At 31.8% G+C, this 19,251-nt stretch overlaps 1 protein-coding gene across 1 annotated transcript in view; it reads right to left on the bottom strand.

Annotated features, from left to right (window-relative positions):
• The window catches only part of LOC116773073 (hemicentin-1-like), a 111,014-nt gene that overhangs the window by 58,876 nt on the left and 32,887 nt on the right, over positions 1-19,251 (bottom strand). The window contains exon 3 of the mRNA XM_032665447.2: positions 11,185-11,361. Coding sequence (XP_032521338.1) covers positions 11,185-11,287 — 103 coding nt within the window. The 5' untranslated portion in view covers positions 11,288-11,361. The remainder of the gene's footprint in view (positions 1-11,184; positions 11,362-19,251) is intronic.

The following is a 19,251-nucleotide window of genomic DNA, read 5'->3' as shown; positions in this document are numbered from 1 at the left end:
TACCATTAGAACTCTAGCTGCACAAACTTTGGTACAATCCAACGAAGATATTTGCCTCAAAATTGAGTTGTAGGTTTGTACCCGAACAAACATATTTACTACTTACCTACATAGCAAGTTAAATAAAAATTTGTATAATGGAACTTGACATCAAGTATGCGTTTATTCATAAGGAAAAGGAAAGGGAAAAGTTATGGAAATAAGTATTTACCCTTAATCTCTAATTATGCTATCAACGGTGAAATGTTCGTACCATTATTAATATACTATGGCAATATTATTAAAAATTAGCATTTAAAAAAAAAAAGATTTTTTCTGCGAAATCGTTGCAGCCTGACTTCTGAACTTATTGCTCCCAAAAACTTTATTCGATTCAAGGTCACATGCTTGTCCTTTCTCAAATAATTCCAATCCTAAATACACAATAACGTAATCTTTCAATTCTTGACATGATATGAAATCTTGACTTGCGAGGTAGATATTTGAAACCTCATTCTGAATTATCAAAGTTTTTTCTTTTTTTTAGACTTCTTTATTTAAATTTTGATAAGTTTCCGAGGTCACGTTTGCATCAATAATCTTTAAAAAAGTTTCAATATATTTGAGGAAAAATATATAATTCTCCTCATTGTAGCGGAGAGCACCTTGGTTTTTCAATAATTCTCAAAATATTTGATTGCCACCGGGAAATTAATAAACTTCAATAATTAAATCATCCAAAAAGGCAAATAACGTACCAGGCAAGCAAAATATAACAGTTTTTGTCAATGTAATAAAGCAATAATACAAAATCAATGTTATTAACATTATCATTTCATTTAATATTAAAAAGCTCATGAAAATATAGTGACTCGTTCGTTACAATTTAATTATTAATCATTATAGTTACAACTATCATATTTCTTCTGAGATATGAACAAAACTATATTATTGTAATTATCGTAATTGAAATGATGAACAGTTCATGTCATCTTCATGGACTGATATTTATGATTCCGATGTATCGTGTTCTACGTAATTGATTTTCAAATTAAATGATTGTTAAGCGATTCGTGTTGATGAATTTAGATTTAATTTTAAAAGTAATTTCTTTCTTTTGTGGCGATAAAATACAATCGTGATTGTGATCACACTTTATTCACTGTCTTTTTTAAATACAAAAGCTCATATTGAACTTATTTATATCGTTTATGTAAAATAAATGACAAAGTTAGTTCCAGCTACTTTTCCCTTCTACCTACTTGCAGCAGGCTTAAAATAAAAAAGAATGAATTTAAATACTAGCACATTGTTTATTACAAAATAACTACTTAGATAACGAACGAATGAATAATATTATTGTAAATTGTAAGATTTTTATTCAGTATGTGGGTGTGTTTGCGTGCGTATCGTCGAGTCTGTCTGTGTGGTTGTGGGGTAATATGTGTGTTTGCGTGCTACTAGTTTCATTCATGTCAAGGATTAGCATTGATCAATGCCTGTTTATTAATTATGTAAATCTCCATTATAAGGGAATCACAGTCAGGTAAACTAGGTGGTATACGATTGTCGTTGTCAAGATGTGATTTTCGAGAGAGAGGGAAGCTAAGAGTGTTGGATTTTTTCTTAGGATATATGAATGTGCATTGGGCCTAGCAAGTGAAGGTTTGGCTGAAGACCAGAAAGTTCCACCTACAGAAGGTTTATCATATAGTTTCGCGACATTGTGTTTAGTACAATCAACCGTGTAGCGGTGAATGCAGAACTGTTCATCTGTTTGGATCTATTGTCAGCAGAAAGCCAATTGGCTATATGCCCACCTACATCGAAAACCCCCTTATCATCCATTAATAATAAGAAGGACTTAGCTTCAACTAAAAATTTTTCGCTTTTTTCCAAGCGTGGTCAGTCAGCTGATAGGCAAACAGTCAGTCTGTATAAAAGAATACCAAATAGGGCTACATAATTCGTTGAGGCATTCAAATAACAAAATCCTCTCTTGGTCAGCTCTGTGGGGTCAATATACACTGGCATAGAATACTTTGTCCACAACGATATTGACCAGCATTCGGAGCACAGATAATTTAGTGTCTGGGGATTTCCAAAAACAGTGATTACATATGTTAACGTGTAAAATAAACATGAAAACTGTAACAGTCCCTTTGACAATAGATGTCCTGTCCCATAATAGCTTTGACTTGATAGAGAGAAAAGCTTATTTTTAACCACTTCAAACAAGAAGGAGGACCTCAATTTTCAACCACAATCTTTTTATGTTCGTTACCTCATAGCTTTTAAATGAGTGAAGCGATGTTAATGATTTTTTTATATTCAATGCTGGTGCCTCAAGTTTGGCCCTAGTGTTCTATTATTATATATTAGTGTTTAGTAGCTAATTCTGTGGAAGGCACCTAGTTCAATATGTATCAGGTATTAAGAAATCGTATATTTTTTGTTAGGTACAAAATTTGATTATTGGAAAGTAAATAAATATAGTGTTCTTTTATCTACATTAGGTGTTTAGTAAATTTTTGTGCAGATATTTGGAATTGATTACTAGTACTCAACCTAAGTTGGGAAATAGTATTTGAATGTAACATCACTTTATGTTTTTTTGGTTGCTCTGATTCTATATTTTTTAAAGTCGATTTTATTATAATACCTAAAAATATTTGATTAATTTTATTATCAAGATCTTTTACCAAGTATTTTTTACGTATTAGTAAAGTCAAAAATCTATTTTTTGAATTAAATCTTCAGCATTATAATTTTTGTCAACTTGTTGCTTTCCAATACATCCTTTTGGAATGTTAATACCTAAGGATTTATTTTATAGCGGTTTCAAGTTCTTAGCGAGCTAATTGCACAATACTCTAGTGTGTTTTAATATACAGGAAAACTCGGCACCAACTAGATCTTATATATGGGGTCATTGATTATAACAGTAAAAAATATTATATTTCACATAGTTTAGTAACAGACACTTAAACTTTAATGTATTTTATTAGTTGTTTTTTTTTTATTTCATTAGAGGTCGTTTATGTAACTGATGCCGTGAACTAGAAACATAATGACCGTAAAACGATATAAATAAAACATTTATATTTCATATACTATTACGTATATTTTAAATGTTATGGTAATTAAGATACATATTTCACAATTCATATGTTTTTATATATGTCCATTGAATATGTCACATGATGACATGATATTTATAATAAGAAAACGTGCAATCTAAGGACTTGATGAAGGTTGAACATACTATAATAAATTGTCCTGATGGTTATACTTGTTTTACAACTGCAGAAGATGGATGGATGAAATGGAATTCAAACTTAACTGTTATTTTGAAATCGTGATAAAAACTAAAATGACTTTCGTCTTTGAAATTTACATTTTCCTCTACAATAATCGTTCGTCACAATAAGAGCTTCGTTTTGCTTTTTATTTTTAAGCTTCGCTGCTTTGTAATTATTGTATTCATTTAGAATCTATTTAATTTTATTTCTGAAGTTGGCGATCGGAAGTAGAAAACAAAATGTTATTTTAAAATCTGGTTTATCCACCTTTAAATCAAACATAACAAAAATACAGGCCCCCTAAATTCAAGAACCCCTAACCAGTGTAAATAAAAATCCGAAATTACATTAAAATTTTAAGGTCGTACATTAAAGTTCGCGGGAAAATTTACACCTTGAATGACAGATTTGAATTGTTAATTTAACTCATTGACGATCAAAGCCCTCGAATCGCGTGGCTGGTGCGTCTGCCATGAGAAGCCACGAGAAGTGTCATCGAAATTACAGGTGCAAAATCATACTTTAAAATCTATGCGTGGATACTGTTTTTCTTGCTACAAATTTAATAGTGACAATAAATAAAAATTTTAGTTTCTATGACATAATGAAATATTTACAAAATATTCATGACTCTTTTATAAGGAAACGAACTTTGTTCGATGGTACGAGATGTGAAGAGGGTAAAGGTCTAGATTCTTCGAAGGAAAGTAACATGGTATCAGCTATCCAGGATATTCAAGTTCTCTTTACACCGTTGCGTCAAATATGCTCAGCCTTGACTTAGTGGTTCTCTGCTATTTTTTAGTCCAACTACGCTGCTGAACATTCTTTAGTACAGAAACAGTAATAAATAAGCAGTTTTTACATTATTTGTCGTCCTTACAAATGTTTTGGACAGGTAGGCCCTCATTATGACGATAGCTGACATTTATTAATAACACGAATTATAAACTTTATTACTAAAACTATACATATAATACAAGAAAGTAGATTTTGTTGCATTTTAACTATCTATATCCTTGAATAAATGATTGAGCGATATTTTTTCAGTCTTACCATTGCGGCAAACAGATTAGTAGAGACAACGTGTATTTAATTGTATATAATCTTAACGAAAAGTAGCCTCAAACCTTACAAAAAATAGTTATTTTAAAATGACTACTTTTGATTTGGCTATAGAAAGGAATGACTTTGTTAAAAAAAAATAACTCAAGAGCCAATTTTATTTATTAATTAATTAAAATTACTATATCTGAACTGACTAAATGGCTTTTTCACAGATACATTTAAAAACAGGAATTTTTAGTTATTTTTACTATTTGGTAAGACTATAAAGAACTCAACATAATCAAGCTTAGCTGAAGGCCTTGCATAAAGTATCAAATTGAAAAATATAAACATATAATTAAGTAATTATTCCGCGGCTTAATATTCTTGAGGCTTTATAAGATATATAATATTTTATTATTAGAAGGAAATCATGTCATTAAATGTAAATATTAAGGATAACAACTATATATAAAAATTGACAAAAGATTTTTGGGGCATTATGAATTCTCTTTACAATATTTTATTGATTCATAATATATTTGTTTGCATGTTCGTTTGAAATATTTTAAGATACTGGTAATCACTTATTTTATCTCAAATATAAAATTAATAGAAACAGGAGGTCACACGAGCGATAAAGTGAAACTTTAATGTAAAATTAATTAGAAGAAACTTAGCGTAAGCTATTGGATAACATCTTTGGACGTGTCTCAAGGTTCGCCCCGCTAGTTGTATGAAATATTACGTAAAGTAACTAATTGCACATATTTTACTAACGATAATAATATTTACATTTTAATAATATTTAAAAGAAACTACAATAATGAAATATTAATAGGATCAGGACTCGAACCTGAGATTTATAGGAAGGCCATTCATTAGGTTACGCTATTGAATCGGTACGGGCCTCGATAAATTTAACATTCTTTAAGGTCATGTATTACGCTAAACCTTATGGATGACTCCTAATGTTATGGCATAAAACACTATTGAGACATCGATATGTAAATATAACATAGTTTAAAAGTTTTCGCTTACTTGTATTTTGTAAAAGAAGTTATTAAATATATTAATGAGAATAAATTATTATAAAATTTCAAAAACAATCTTCAAATTAATACCAAATAAAAAAAATCATTAGTAACTTCCACCATAACTGCTATGTAATTGGATTGGGGCCCTGTTTCATGTGAACTACGCAGCTTGATCAAACAACTTGTAAATCTTATATAAATAGTAACATTCTAGCATCCCTTCTTTTAAAATTGATTTGTGTAGATATTTTTAACGAGCTCCAAAAAAAACTCCAGCTCTCAAACACTGCTACAAAAAAGATCATTACCATAGAAATATTCATTTCAAAAACTGATACCAGAAGCCCTCAAAAGTTTTTGCGCTTATTACCAAAATTTTGAATTTATTAAAGTTCAAGTTTCATTTTAGCGTTGCAAAAGTTTCATTCCGCACAGGTACTAAATTATACAAGAAACTTTAAATAAAACCAATCCGTGTGGAACGTAGTTCTTTTGCGTGTGAAACTGTGGTCACCCCACAATTTCTTGACTATGACGCATTGCGGTTTGCTAAGTCGCTGTGGAGATGCGAGATGTTTTTGGGTAATTACATTGAGGGTAACACATATTTCATTGTCGTGGTTGTATTAATGTCTTTGACTGGTTGGTATTATTCATGTTATTCACTGAAATAATGTATTAATTTAAACATGTTCATTTCGAGTGCATTTATAGAAACTCGTATATTCTTAATTCATACATTCATTTAAATTTAACGCTAAAGGAGGTCATATATTTAATTCTGCGGTTAGAATTTTAAGGAAATGATAAAATGCACTTTACCGATAAATATTTGAAATAATTTTCTAAAGAGTTATCGTACGTCCCAAATACAAAAGCTAGAAATGTCAAATTCAATAACCTTTCCAGACATTTCTGTCAAAAAAATTTATTCCTACATAATTCCAATGTTTACAGATCTTATTATCAAATTTTAAAAGTAAAGTGCCACTATTTACAATTCGTTTAACGAGTTTAAGAGTGGACGTAGCAATCTCAAAGATAATCCGCGTGAGGGACGTCCTTTAATAGCGACTACTGAAGATAACATCAGTACTGTGCGACGCATGATAGAGGAAGATAAGAGAGTGACCTATCAGCAGATACGGGCAAGCCTAGGCATAAATATGAGTGAAGTTCAAAAAATATTACACGAAAATTCAGGCGTCAGAAAGCTTTGTACCAGATAAATTCCCCATACTTTAACCGACTACCAGAAACACAGTAGAATATAATAAATAATAAACAGTTAGATAAGTTCAACGGCGGTGACTCAAATGCTGTATTTGAAATCGACACAATTTTTGAAAGCTGGATATATTGCTATGTACCCGAAACTAAAAGACAATCAGCTCAATGGGTGTTTCCTTTCGAGAATCGACCAACTAAGGTAAAGAAAGAAAGAAGTCACAAGATGTTTGCCTCATTATTGGGTCGGAAAGGTTATTTTGCGACAATTATACTAGTAGATAGAAGGACATTTACTGCAGACTGGTATATCAATCAATGTCTGCCTATTGAAGCAGCATCCTCCTTCCAGGATCGCCGTTTACCTATTTAAGTAGGATTCCTAAGAATTAAAGATAAATTTCGAGGTATTCGCTATACGAGATCTAAAGATGCGGTGAAAACGTACGAAAATGCCATAGAAGAAATCCTTAAGGAAGAATGGGCCCACTGCTTTTCACAGTGGTTCCATCGAATGTGACGATGTGTAGAGAGGAACGGAGATTACTTAAAAAAACAATAAAAGTATTGGCAACTTCCTACATTAAGATATTTTTTTATTTTCTAAATATTTTCTAGGTAGTGATGAAGAACTTAGAGTAAACATAGATAAAATATACACTTTAATCCAATCTATCCCCGATCACTGTGACTGCAAAGTAATCAAAAAGTCGGGTAAAAATGTAGCGAAATAAAATAAAGATCTGAGTTAAAGAACATAGTTTTTTTTAAATATGTACTCTATAAAATCTTATATATTATTACGCTCTACTACTACAACCTTGATATTCTGTAGTAGTATTATAAGAACAAGAATACTAAGAATATATTCCTATGACTACATTTTATATTAATCATCTTCAAAGTAAATGTTTTCAAGAACACTCACGTCCACAATTCAAGCAAATTATTCTTCTTCTTCTAACAATATTATTTCCGATATTAAACTACTTTTTAAAAATAAGGAGTGTTTCTTTATGAGATACAGGAATTATTGACCTGCATGTGGCTATTTCTTATAATTAATAATAATTTTTTATTAAAACCTATCTGGGAAGATTTAACTATTTTTTTAATTGTATAAAAGTGTAAGTAGAACATGAACGCACTCCTAACTCTATCATTATAGAAGATATTGGGTATCTCTGGTTAGCACTTGTTAGATAAACCATATTTCATTAATGTCTTTGAAGCTTTAAGAATCATAACATTAAAATGTATAAAATCATTGACTCGAGTGATACTAAGAGAATATGCCATAAATTATACTATCTAAAAAAAACAAAAATGAATAATGCTGCAATATAGTTTACGTTTCTCATACATATTGAGCAAAATTCATAATAATATATTAAATCCGGTAATATATAGGCCTGCGGTATACGCATTGCAAATTTGCTTACTGGCTCAAAGGGACCAACAATTTATCAAATAAAAATTATAGCTTTCACAGCCATAACGTCAAGGTTCCATCGCTGATTAGTTTTGAATTATTTGTTACATATTAAATACAGCTTACGGGGATCGCAAGGTTTAACTTTCATTATAAGGATATAACGCTTGAAGTTTTGCTGGTAACATATCATAATTTATTTAGATTCACTGAAAAGATGTTGTGAAAAAATAAATACATACTTTTAATATTATATAAACATTTACTGCCAATGATTGAATTGTATTACTTAAATTTTATATTCTTATCTTACAATATATTATTAAATAAACTATTCGCAAATCAACGGTAGAGAAATTCACACAAATTTCTTTTTGAACCTAAAAGACTCACTACTGAGATATTTATGAAAAAAGCGACACTGTGTCTCTCACTAGAGTTATCATTGTTCTTAAAGACGAGAAACTTCTCTAGAAACCACGCAGAAATAAATCTGTGGCATCCAAGGTAAGATGCATTTAATTTAATTTGGTTTTAAACAAAACTTTCACTTAAATATTTCATTAAGCTACTCCAAAGATTTAAAATACTTTTATCTTTATTATTTTACAGAGGCGTGTGCCGGAAAATACTTAAAATACTTTTGAGATTGGAGGTTCACCCTCAAAAATTGGAAGAATTTTACTTTATAAAATATTCCTTTTTAGGATATTGCTGCGATTACTTGAATTAATTATTATAAAAAGTATGAATTATATTTTTAAAATATTATTGTTAGTGATGAAAAGAAAATAGATATTTTCTGCAAGACTAATTAAAAGTAAATGCTCAAAAAATAGCTTTTATTTTTTACTTTTTATGGACTTTAGTTGATTTGTCCGTTTTTAGTGAAGCGAAGCTTATATTCCCACAAAACAGAAAACTTTTAACCGAACCACATACTTTTAAGGAAACAATCCAATTAAATCTACAAGACCCGAACTAATAAGAAACTACTTTCCAATACCGAACTTGGAAACAACATGTTCTTTACATTTTCTAACAGTAAAAAGAGTTATAAATGTTGCAGAACTCCCAGAGTCGCATAAAAATCGCTATTTAAGTAGGAAAGTAATTTACTTGACTCGCCTGGTACTGCGGTTTCGAGTCTAATGAAACTAATTTCGCCCAGTTCAGTCTGTTATGGTGTGCATTTACGTCTGCGATGAGGTTCGTGCGGTTCCTAATAGCTGACAACTTCACGCCTTCAAACTACCATTCCTTGTTCCGTGTAATTAAAAGTAATCCGTCTATTTTCATTTCATTATCACCGATATCCATCCAACGTTAGCCTGTCAGTGAAAAATCCCCGTTGAAAAATATAAAGCTTTTAGTTCCTTCAATCAAAATCTCAAAACACAAACATATTAGAAAAGTAACTAAAATGACATAAATTTTATAACCGATGTCATTGAAGGGTCATACAAATCATCAAAAGATTCTAAGATAATAAAAACACCTGTCAAAACAAAAAAGTCCAAACTCGGCTGAGCACGGATTATACAATATCATGTTTATAACAAATAAAAACCGAAACAGGTAAAATACGAGCATATTAACAATCGACCGCTCATATAAGCCTTTGATCTATTGTACGTTGATATAAACCTACAATATGGTTTAGGGTTCGTTAATATAAAATTATCGGATAAGTTAATAAGAGGATTACGATAAAGTTTATTACCCAGCCTCATAAACACGCTTAATGTATTTATTGTTATTATCATTAAGCGAATGTCTTAGAACGTATTAAAGTTGTTATCAGTGATACAGTTTTATGTAGTATACGGAATCAATGAATGAAAAAAGGTTTTTCCATTGGTTCGTGACAAAATGCAATAACCGATCATGTAGGCATGATACGTTATTATATGCGCCGGCAACATTGTCCTTGCCTTGTCTTCACAAAAACTATTATGTTTGTAACATCTTTCTACTTTCGTAATAAAATCTGGCATAAACAATTCTTTCTTTTGTAGCGCCACATATAAAAGTAATACGTGCGGGAAGTAAAACGATTAGCCTTGAATAAAGTTTAAAAAAACATGGTTGAGTAACAGAAGTTGAAATTGGTATACATGTAAGACTATGAAAATATATCAATTAAATAAAACAATAGTTATCGATATAGCTCGCGTATATTTTAAGTATTAAATTTTCATTTCTAGCCCGAAACTTCTCGATTACTTTGCAGTACCCATCTTCGTAGTAAGATGGGATGAAGATGTGAATATGTTTAATACAAAATTATTAAAAATACAAAATTTAGATGAATTTAATATACGTAATTAACTTAACTAAAACAGGTTAATCAAAATAAAGACTACTCTTGAAAAACTTCATAATCATCAGATAACAAATGTTAACAAAAAAGTAATGTTATAAAAACGATAAAAATTAATAATGCAACCAACCTTTGTCGCAAAATCTATTATTCAAATTATATGGCTGTCGACGGACTTATTTTTTAATATTTTAAATATGTTTATACTCTCAAATGTTCATTTAAAATTTGATTTGTACTGATCTGGTACAATTGAAGTGGTTTAAATAATGATTGTTTTATATTTACGATAAAACAAATAAATAATGTATGACTGAAGTTAAACTAATAAATTCCGGACTTACTTCAACATTCTAATACAAGTGTTGACCGTATAAAAGTAATAAAAAAAAAAGATGTAACACAGGAGAATACACGGAACAAAACCAATCACGCGCTAAGCTTGGTTATGGATATGCCCGTTCAATAAAACAGTTGCCTACCTACAGCCATTTATCGGATATATGAATTATAAATAAGAAAAACGACGCACTTGTACCATAAACTCCATTTGAAGCACGCAATACTTAAATCTTAAAACGGATTGATTTAGAATCAGATTGTATTTGTGAATTGGGTGGAAAAAACTCTTTAAATATTAAAATTCCTTTCCGTTTTGTTTTGCAAAACATTTCATTTTGATGGTAAGAAGAGATTATCATCAATCCATTATTTTCTGAGTTAAGATCTTCGAAGCATTCTTTCAATTATAAACTTAATTGAATATTTGATTGAGCCCCTTAACAAGACGTAACAACAGCCATCGTAATGCATTAGTTTTTTATTTGGCACACGTACCTGGTTTATCCAAATCACTGAGGAAGTCCTCGGTGTCGGTGTAGGCCTTTGACAGGCCTATCGCGAGCACCAGCCAGGCCCACGCGGTCCACGGCCACAACATCGCCTTTACCTCACGGGTACATCACAACACTCATCACTCAAGTCCATTTTACTTTTGTTTCAATTGAAGTGTACCTGGAAAAAAATATTAAGTATGTTAGATCGTTTTTTGTAATCAATACTTGAAGCTTTGAAACTCAGACCCGTCGTATAGGTTAAAGTTTTTAGTTGAGTTGAAACTCGACTCTCTCTGAATATAAAATAAAAAATATTGAATAGAAGTTGGTGAACATTATGTTTCAAAGTCTGATATAAATTCATAGAACTTTACCGTTGACATTTCTATTGTTCATAAGTTTCCATTTGTGAGTGTGTGTGTCTTTTTTATTCAGAATATAACTTCAAGAATAATAAAATTATTCGCTTCACATAATTTGGATCGATTTATTATAAATTCAATAAATAATATTGTAACAATACAATAATAAATATAGCTGAGAATTATTTCAAAGCGGATTGAAAATATGATCTCACTTTTAAAATTTATTCAATTTACAGAAACCATATACAAGCTGCCTTTCATAATGGTATTGTTATCTCCAGCAGCAATAATATACATATTTTTTTACCCAAAAAAACCACTAACGCATTAATAGCCATTTAATAATTAAATGTATCACATAATTTAGGAAAATAAGCTGATACTCTTACTCTGCCTGGACCGATATAGATCAATCATAGCCAAGCAACACCACAAGAACGTTGGCTTTCAAAAAAAAAGCTGCATTGAAATCGGTTGGTCCGCTTGAGAGCTGCGGTGTCTCCGACAGACAGCCACAAACAGACATAAACACACAAACACTCACGAGTGTGCGTGTGCACACACACTCACACACATTAAATAAAGTAATTTTCATAAAAACAAAACCTTATGCTATCTTCTGAAATAGAACTAGAAACCTATATTTCATCTTTAGGAGGTAATTACTGAAAAACATGTAACGAAATTTATAAACGTTTCTCCAGTCAATGACAAGTCAAATTACAAAAGAAATGAATCAAATTAATATAGCAACCAATAATTACAAGGAAATAATTGAATAAAATGAAAGTACCTAATAAGAAACCTTATGTTTGAAAAGAAAACAAAATAAGGTAAAAGATGTATTTATTGTTATGAGTATTATATTCTTCTAATAAATAATTTATACTAGTGTCTGTATGAATCGTCTCATGTGTGTTTTGTGTGAAATAAGAGTGTATGTAATATTTAAATTAAGGTAGATTATTGTGGAGGAAGTCGTGGTGGCCTGGAGGTTAAAGGCTCGCCTCTCACGCATGAGGGCGCGGGTTGGAAACCTAACAAGTACCAATCTGATCTTTTCATATGTACTTTCTGAGAGTATTAAGCCACCATTGACAGACGGTGAAGGAAAAAATCGTGAAGAAACCTGGTCTCATAATTTCAAATTATATATAAGATTGAAATCGCCAGTCCGTCTTGAGCAAGCGTGGTGATTAATGCTCTAACCTTCTCCATGTGAGAAGAGGCCTTTGCTCAGTAGTGGGTTTCGATAGGCTGATGATGATGATGATGATTGTGGAGAAACAAGAAATTATTTTCAATTATTGTAAAACATATACAATTTGTGAAAAACAGGCAACTTTGTACAGAAGACGCTTTACGTCATATTGGTGTCCACGATATATAATCAAAGGTCGTGCGACTATTTCAATATACTTAGAGTTTTTAAATGTTCTGTTTGTAACGCATTTATTTGAGATCGACATTTTGTATGTTTCACTGTGAATTTCAGTCAAAACAAAAATTATAAAAAAACATAACATCGGGGTGTATGAAAGACGCATCTGCTAATATGTGTACATATAATCTACATTTGGTATTTTAAAGATTTGTACTTCATACTGTGAGTATTAATCTATTCCGGGTCTTAAGGGCCCACCAGCTATTGCTAGGGCAGTCACGTTTGAGCCCCGATGAGGTTGGACCCTTGTCATTCTCCGTCTGTCTGTCACAGAAGCGAGGTCACATTTATTTTTCTAAGGAAATAGTGCAAAAAGGTATCCTTTGGGAACAGTAAACCCTGGGAAGTAGACTTTAATAGACATGTTTCATAATACATTATATACTAGATATTAGAATAACCTAAACACCGTTAGAAATACAAGATTATTAAGAAAAATTAATCCCAAATACGAAGAAAAGCAAGTATAATAAAAAATACGAAGCAGAGTGAAAGTGAGCAAGAGTTTTGCTGTTTGTTTGATGATATCAACTTAATACATATGGGAGAAAAAAAAGAAGTTCTTTTTGAACTTTTATTTAAAGAAAAATATATTCCAGATATAAAGACATTTGATTAAATAAAGTGATTGTGTTTAGTAGCAAGAAATATTTCGAATATCTCAAAAACGAACCCACTTGCAATTCAATTTATATTTAAAAAAAATCGTAAATGGTATTGTAAAAAACTAGTTCCTTGCCGGTGGAGAGTTAAAATGGAGCCTTTGTAAGTACTGAAATACATGCAACTAGCAACATTAGACCAATTATCGACGCGATACCATTTTTTTTCTATAAAAGATGGTACAATCACTACTTTAACTCTTAGGTTTATGAAATACAAAGTTCGTTCTCAGCCATGACTTTTGAATACCAATTGTAATGGTTAGTTTTAGTCATTAATATGTAAGAATTATTACTTGAGCGTTAAATTTCATCAAAAATAAACCGGTCTTATGTTAGCAATCAAGATGCAAATGTATCTCCTGATAATTTATTACAATGATCAAAACAAGTTGAGTGACTTGTGCTGTTGGACGGTGAAATATTAAAGCAGTATCATTCTGTCATTCGTTAATGTCACTTCAAATTTTTCGATAAATAAGTCCGCCACGTTGCGTTAAGACTCCCAATAAATCATTTGTGTTATTTGTCAGAGAAAAATTTTAATCCCGAAAGTATATTGACATCGATTCTTTTCGCAACTTAAACAAATAATTATGGCTTTTCATGCTAAAACTAACCAGTAAGTGAACACTCCACTTTTTGCCTTAATTATGTTGAATATTGACTAAATTTTTCTCATTCTACATTTGCGTGACCACTGACAATATGTACATATTTAAGTATGCTAATTGTATAGATTTTTGACTGTTGATTGACATAAATTATTGCATTTTAAGACAACTTAGCTTATATTAGTAATTTAATATAGATGTAAAATTTCGTTTGCATTCCGCTGAGTTTAAAATTCTAAGCTATTCAATGTTTGATAGAGAATACTTTGATTATTTCTGTAATCGTGGACTTTCAATATTTTTCTTTAGAAAATTACTTTTTACAAATGTTACAGCAAATATTATTCCACCACTACGTGGATGGAAAATCACTTTCAAATCAAGACGGTATTTCTTTTGCGTGTTACATTAATAATCATAGACACACACACATATATGTATGCATATACCAGTAAGTACATTATCAGTAGTACTTATATTTAATTTAATAATAAGAATGACATCTTTTAAAGAATCTAACAAAATAAATGCAATGTCTAAAACATATAGTCTAAATTACAATTTCAAGCATCTACACTCTACATGTCTTACATTCTACAACATTATCATAATTTGTAACAAGTCTTTTAGGAACGAGTACATACTACCTTCGTATTTTAGTAGTTAAAATAGAACAGCAACGTCTTCATATTGATCCTGCTTGAACATTTAACTGATTTTCTCCAGCGTAACTGACTAACAAGCTAGCAAATATTTGTTCAATGTCGCTTGTAATAGCAGGTAAAGTTAGCCTTTCAGCTAGCCATGAATTTGCTTTTTAATTAGACAAGCATTACGAAATTGTAGTGAGGAGAGAATAAGTATTGGATTTGCTAAAATTTGAATGGAATGGTTTTTATGTGATGAGATCTAAGACTTCGCGAGTATTCCTTTGAATGAAACTAATATTGTTCGGATTATTACGCGTATTTTATTATTTTTTTATAAACTACATACTCACAACGTTTCGTTTACTTTGCAGCAACCGTGATCATGGGCAGATGAGATGGTATCTCGTAGTATGTAGTTATTAAAAATAAAACAATACGCGTAGTAAACCGAAAAAAATAATTTTTATTTGGTCTGGTGTTGCTAATTGAATACGTCGTGTTCATGCTCATTTGTTCCCTAAGAGAAAATATAGGGTTTTCCATTAAGGGCGCTTAATCTTTGAAATGAAAAAAAAAATACATGTAGGAAAGATATTTGCGAATTTTTTTTTTTTATTTGGAAGGTCTATCGACCCCATTATGTATGGAATATGACATCATTCAAATGACCGCCACGGCTTCGGTTGGTGGCGCGCACACGAAAGGTCCAATTTTCGATGACTCTGGCGCACAAATCGGGCTGTATTTGATCGATGGCGTGGCGTATGTTGACTTTGAGGGCATCGGTGGTTTGCGGCTTGTTGGCATAGACCTGCGACTTAAGAAAACCCCACAAGAAAAAGTCCAGCGGGGTCAAATCGCACGATCTCGGTGGCCAGTTCACGTCGCCTCCGCGCGAGATGACCATGTCCAGAAATTGCTCGTGCAGAACTTCCATCGTAGCGTGTGCTGTGTGGCACGTAGCGCCGTCCTGTTGAAACCACATGTTGTCCAGATCCATATTCTCGATTTCAGGCCAAAAGAAGTTGGTTATCATCGACCGGTATTGCTCACCATTGACGGTGACGGCCACACCATTATCGTTTTCGAAAAAATACGGACCAATCACGCCTCCGGCCAAAATCCGCACCAAACAGTCACTTTCTGCGGGTGCATTGCCACTTGGTGAACCTCGTGTGGATTGGTCTCGTCCCAAATACGGCAATTTTGCTTGTTGACATAGCCATTCATCCAAAAATGCGCCTCGTCGCTGAAGATGATTTTTTTGCCAAAATCGGCGTCAACTTCCAACTGCTCTAATGCCCAGTCAGCGAACACACGGCGCTGTCTATGGTCATTAACCTTGAGCTCTTGGGTCAGCTGGATCTTGTACGGGTGCAGGCTCAAGTCACAACGCAAAATTCGCCAAGTTGTCGTCTGCGAAAGGCCGAGTTCCTGTGCGCGACGCGGAATTGACTGCCGCGGGTTTTCGAGGACACTGTCGCGCACAGCAGCGATATTCTCGGCAGATCTCGCGTTACGTTGACGCACGGGAACCGGCTGATTGTTAACTGACCCGGTTGACTCGAATTTGTCCACCAATCGACGGATAGTCGACTCGGCAGGACGATCATCGCGACCGTAAAACGGGCGAAGTGCGCGGAACGTTGCTCGAACTGAAGACCCATTTTCATAAAACAATTTTATAATTTGCACGTGCTGCTCGACACTGTAACCTGCCATGGTGGTTTGGGAGGACGGAATGAATATAACACACTGCATTTGACAGCTGTCACTCAAACAACATGGCCGCAATCAGCTGTCAAAGTTCAAGCGTCCCTATTGGAAAACCCCTTATAACGTGCAGTGAGTCAAACAGTTGCTATAATGGAGTGAAGATTAACAAATATCTATTTCTAACAGACAATTCAAAATATCTTAAACTACATTAACATGTATAATTAAAACATTGGTAATAGATTCATTGTGTGAGTTATTTAAACGATCCTTGAAACTGAGTATACGGCAGATATATGGCGACGGTAAGTTAGTAAATGACAAATGATAGATATAATATATTCATATCAAGAAACACACACACACGCATTATTGTTCAGAGATTATGTGAGTATTTTTATTGCCGGAAATATCCTTAAAGTAAATTGTTTTTATATAGTGAGAACTTATTAACTGACTCCGCACCAAGCCATCATTCCTCACATCCGCTTTAATAATACCAAACTCGATGTTTTGTTAACGCTAAATGCCAAAATCATTTTCATCGCGATCAAACAAAGAAAGAGGTTGGCATTCATGTTCATACATAATTTATATGGTATTACGCTAGACAGTATTATTTCAGAGTTGAAAAGACTTGGAAAATTCCCTCGTAATATCCACGGTATATCTAATTGAATATTTTTCGTTTCTTGATATTTTGAACGCCATAGCGCGGTGGAAACACGAGAACGTGCCAGAGAGATTTGACGAATATTTTTGATGTAAACAAAAGAATGTTATAATATGTTTTTATCAAAATAACTAAATAAGGAGAAGGCGATATCGAATTTCCTTGTTTAACTTTTAAAGTCTACAAAGATGCTAAATATAATCTTACGAAATAAGAATTTATATATAATTATTATTTAAAATATAAATAAGTCTTCTGGTCATGAAACATTCGATGTTTCGCAGGCATAGTAACAAATAAATAATAAAAACTTAACAAGGATGTGACAAGAACAACTATCTAAGAGTTAATAAAATATAATAAAGGCGATTCCGTTGTTTAGAAAAAATAAAAGTTTAATAATAAAAGCAGCCCAAGTATAACAAAAGAAATCTCTTACACTAAATATAATGATATTAACTTTAACAATGGCTCCATGTTTTGTGAATAACAATAATTTATAAAAGATTTTTATCACTAACACCAATTTACTGGGCCGAAAGATAAATGGCGTAATCTCTTTGTCGCGTTAAAGTATAACAGAGAAAAAAGAATTTAAAGGGCCATAACTCAACTCCTTTCTGGAGTAGGTAAACGAAAGGGTGAGAACATTGGATCATAGATCATATTGTTTCAATTACGTCTACTTACTTAGTTTAGGGGTAATGTTATGTATTCTTCAACTTTTCATATAAAAGACTGTATTTGTAGAAAAATAATCAGATATCTTATTTGCTCAGTATAAAATGATCTGTGCTTAATTTAATATTCAAAGTAATTGAACCATCTCATAGATCGGTAGTTTGTGCAAAGTTATTGTCCCAGAGGTAATTTGGTCAGGCTGCATCTGCATATCTGATTAGGTATCGAAGGTAAAACAACAGTAATCTCTCCGGGTCGGAGGGTGACCGTAACTTCGACATCCTCGACAAAACAATAAGTACAAACAATATGAGATGAAGTTACGCTAAAAATGGCTTTGGATTTCATGATATCCTTACTTTTTATAGCTACTTTTATAGTTTTATCTTTTGAAAGCCTTTCTTTAAATTTATTACGAACAAAATAAATTTTAACAAAAACAAAAAGACATCAAACAGAAAACTGAAGAGAAATAATTAAGTTTGCTTGCCATAATATTATTGAGTTTTTTTTATTGAGTTACTTAGAAATAATTAAATAATATCTTTTTAATGTTGAAGTGTAATACTCTTTTAATAGCGTCATCTTTTAATAAAGATTATAATCCTAATCATATCAACCTAACACATGACACAGTACCTAAAAAGTTCCTTTGACACTAAATAAATAGCACTATTTCTTTGGACCTGTATTTGGTATGTATGTGTTTTGACATATCAGTTACACATACATGCATATTTTAGGAAGCTACCTGAGGTATATTTCCCTACAAGAAATAATAATTTGCATTTATGAGAATGTTAAATTGCTGCTTAGGAATTACGGCCGATAAAAAGAATAAGTTAACTGATTTGATTACGAAATAACAAATAATGATGGACATTTTTTGGGATACATTAGCTACAACTAACGTTATATATTTTAGTTTACAATTTCTCTAAACATTGCTTTATTATAGACTCACATCGAGTAGGTGTTATGTCATTCAGTAGCCTTAAGTTTAATTTCTAAAATTGGTTTAAATTTATTTTATATTAGAGTACTTTTTGATTTTTCTACGACATTCCGACTACAGTAATTTATATAAAAAAAATTGTTTCTTTAATGATTTGATGCGAAACTGCAAAAAATTCAATAGTTTTGGAACTACTAAATCAAAATACTTACTGCGTTCTGGTGATTTTTTTTCTGTTTGATGTCTAACAAGCACGCCTCACGAATGAGAAGACGAAGGCTACCTGAGATAGAATTTGTGACACGGAA

This window comes from Danaus plexippus (genome assembly GCF_018135715.1).
Source record: "Danaus plexippus chromosome 18 unlocalized genomic scaffold, MEX_DaPlex mxdp_35, whole genome shotgun sequence".
In the NCBI taxonomy this organism is placed as follows: Eukaryota; Metazoa; Arthropoda; class Insecta; order Lepidoptera; family Nymphalidae; genus Danaus; species Danaus plexippus.
This window is presented reverse-complemented; position numbering and strand designations above follow the sequence as displayed.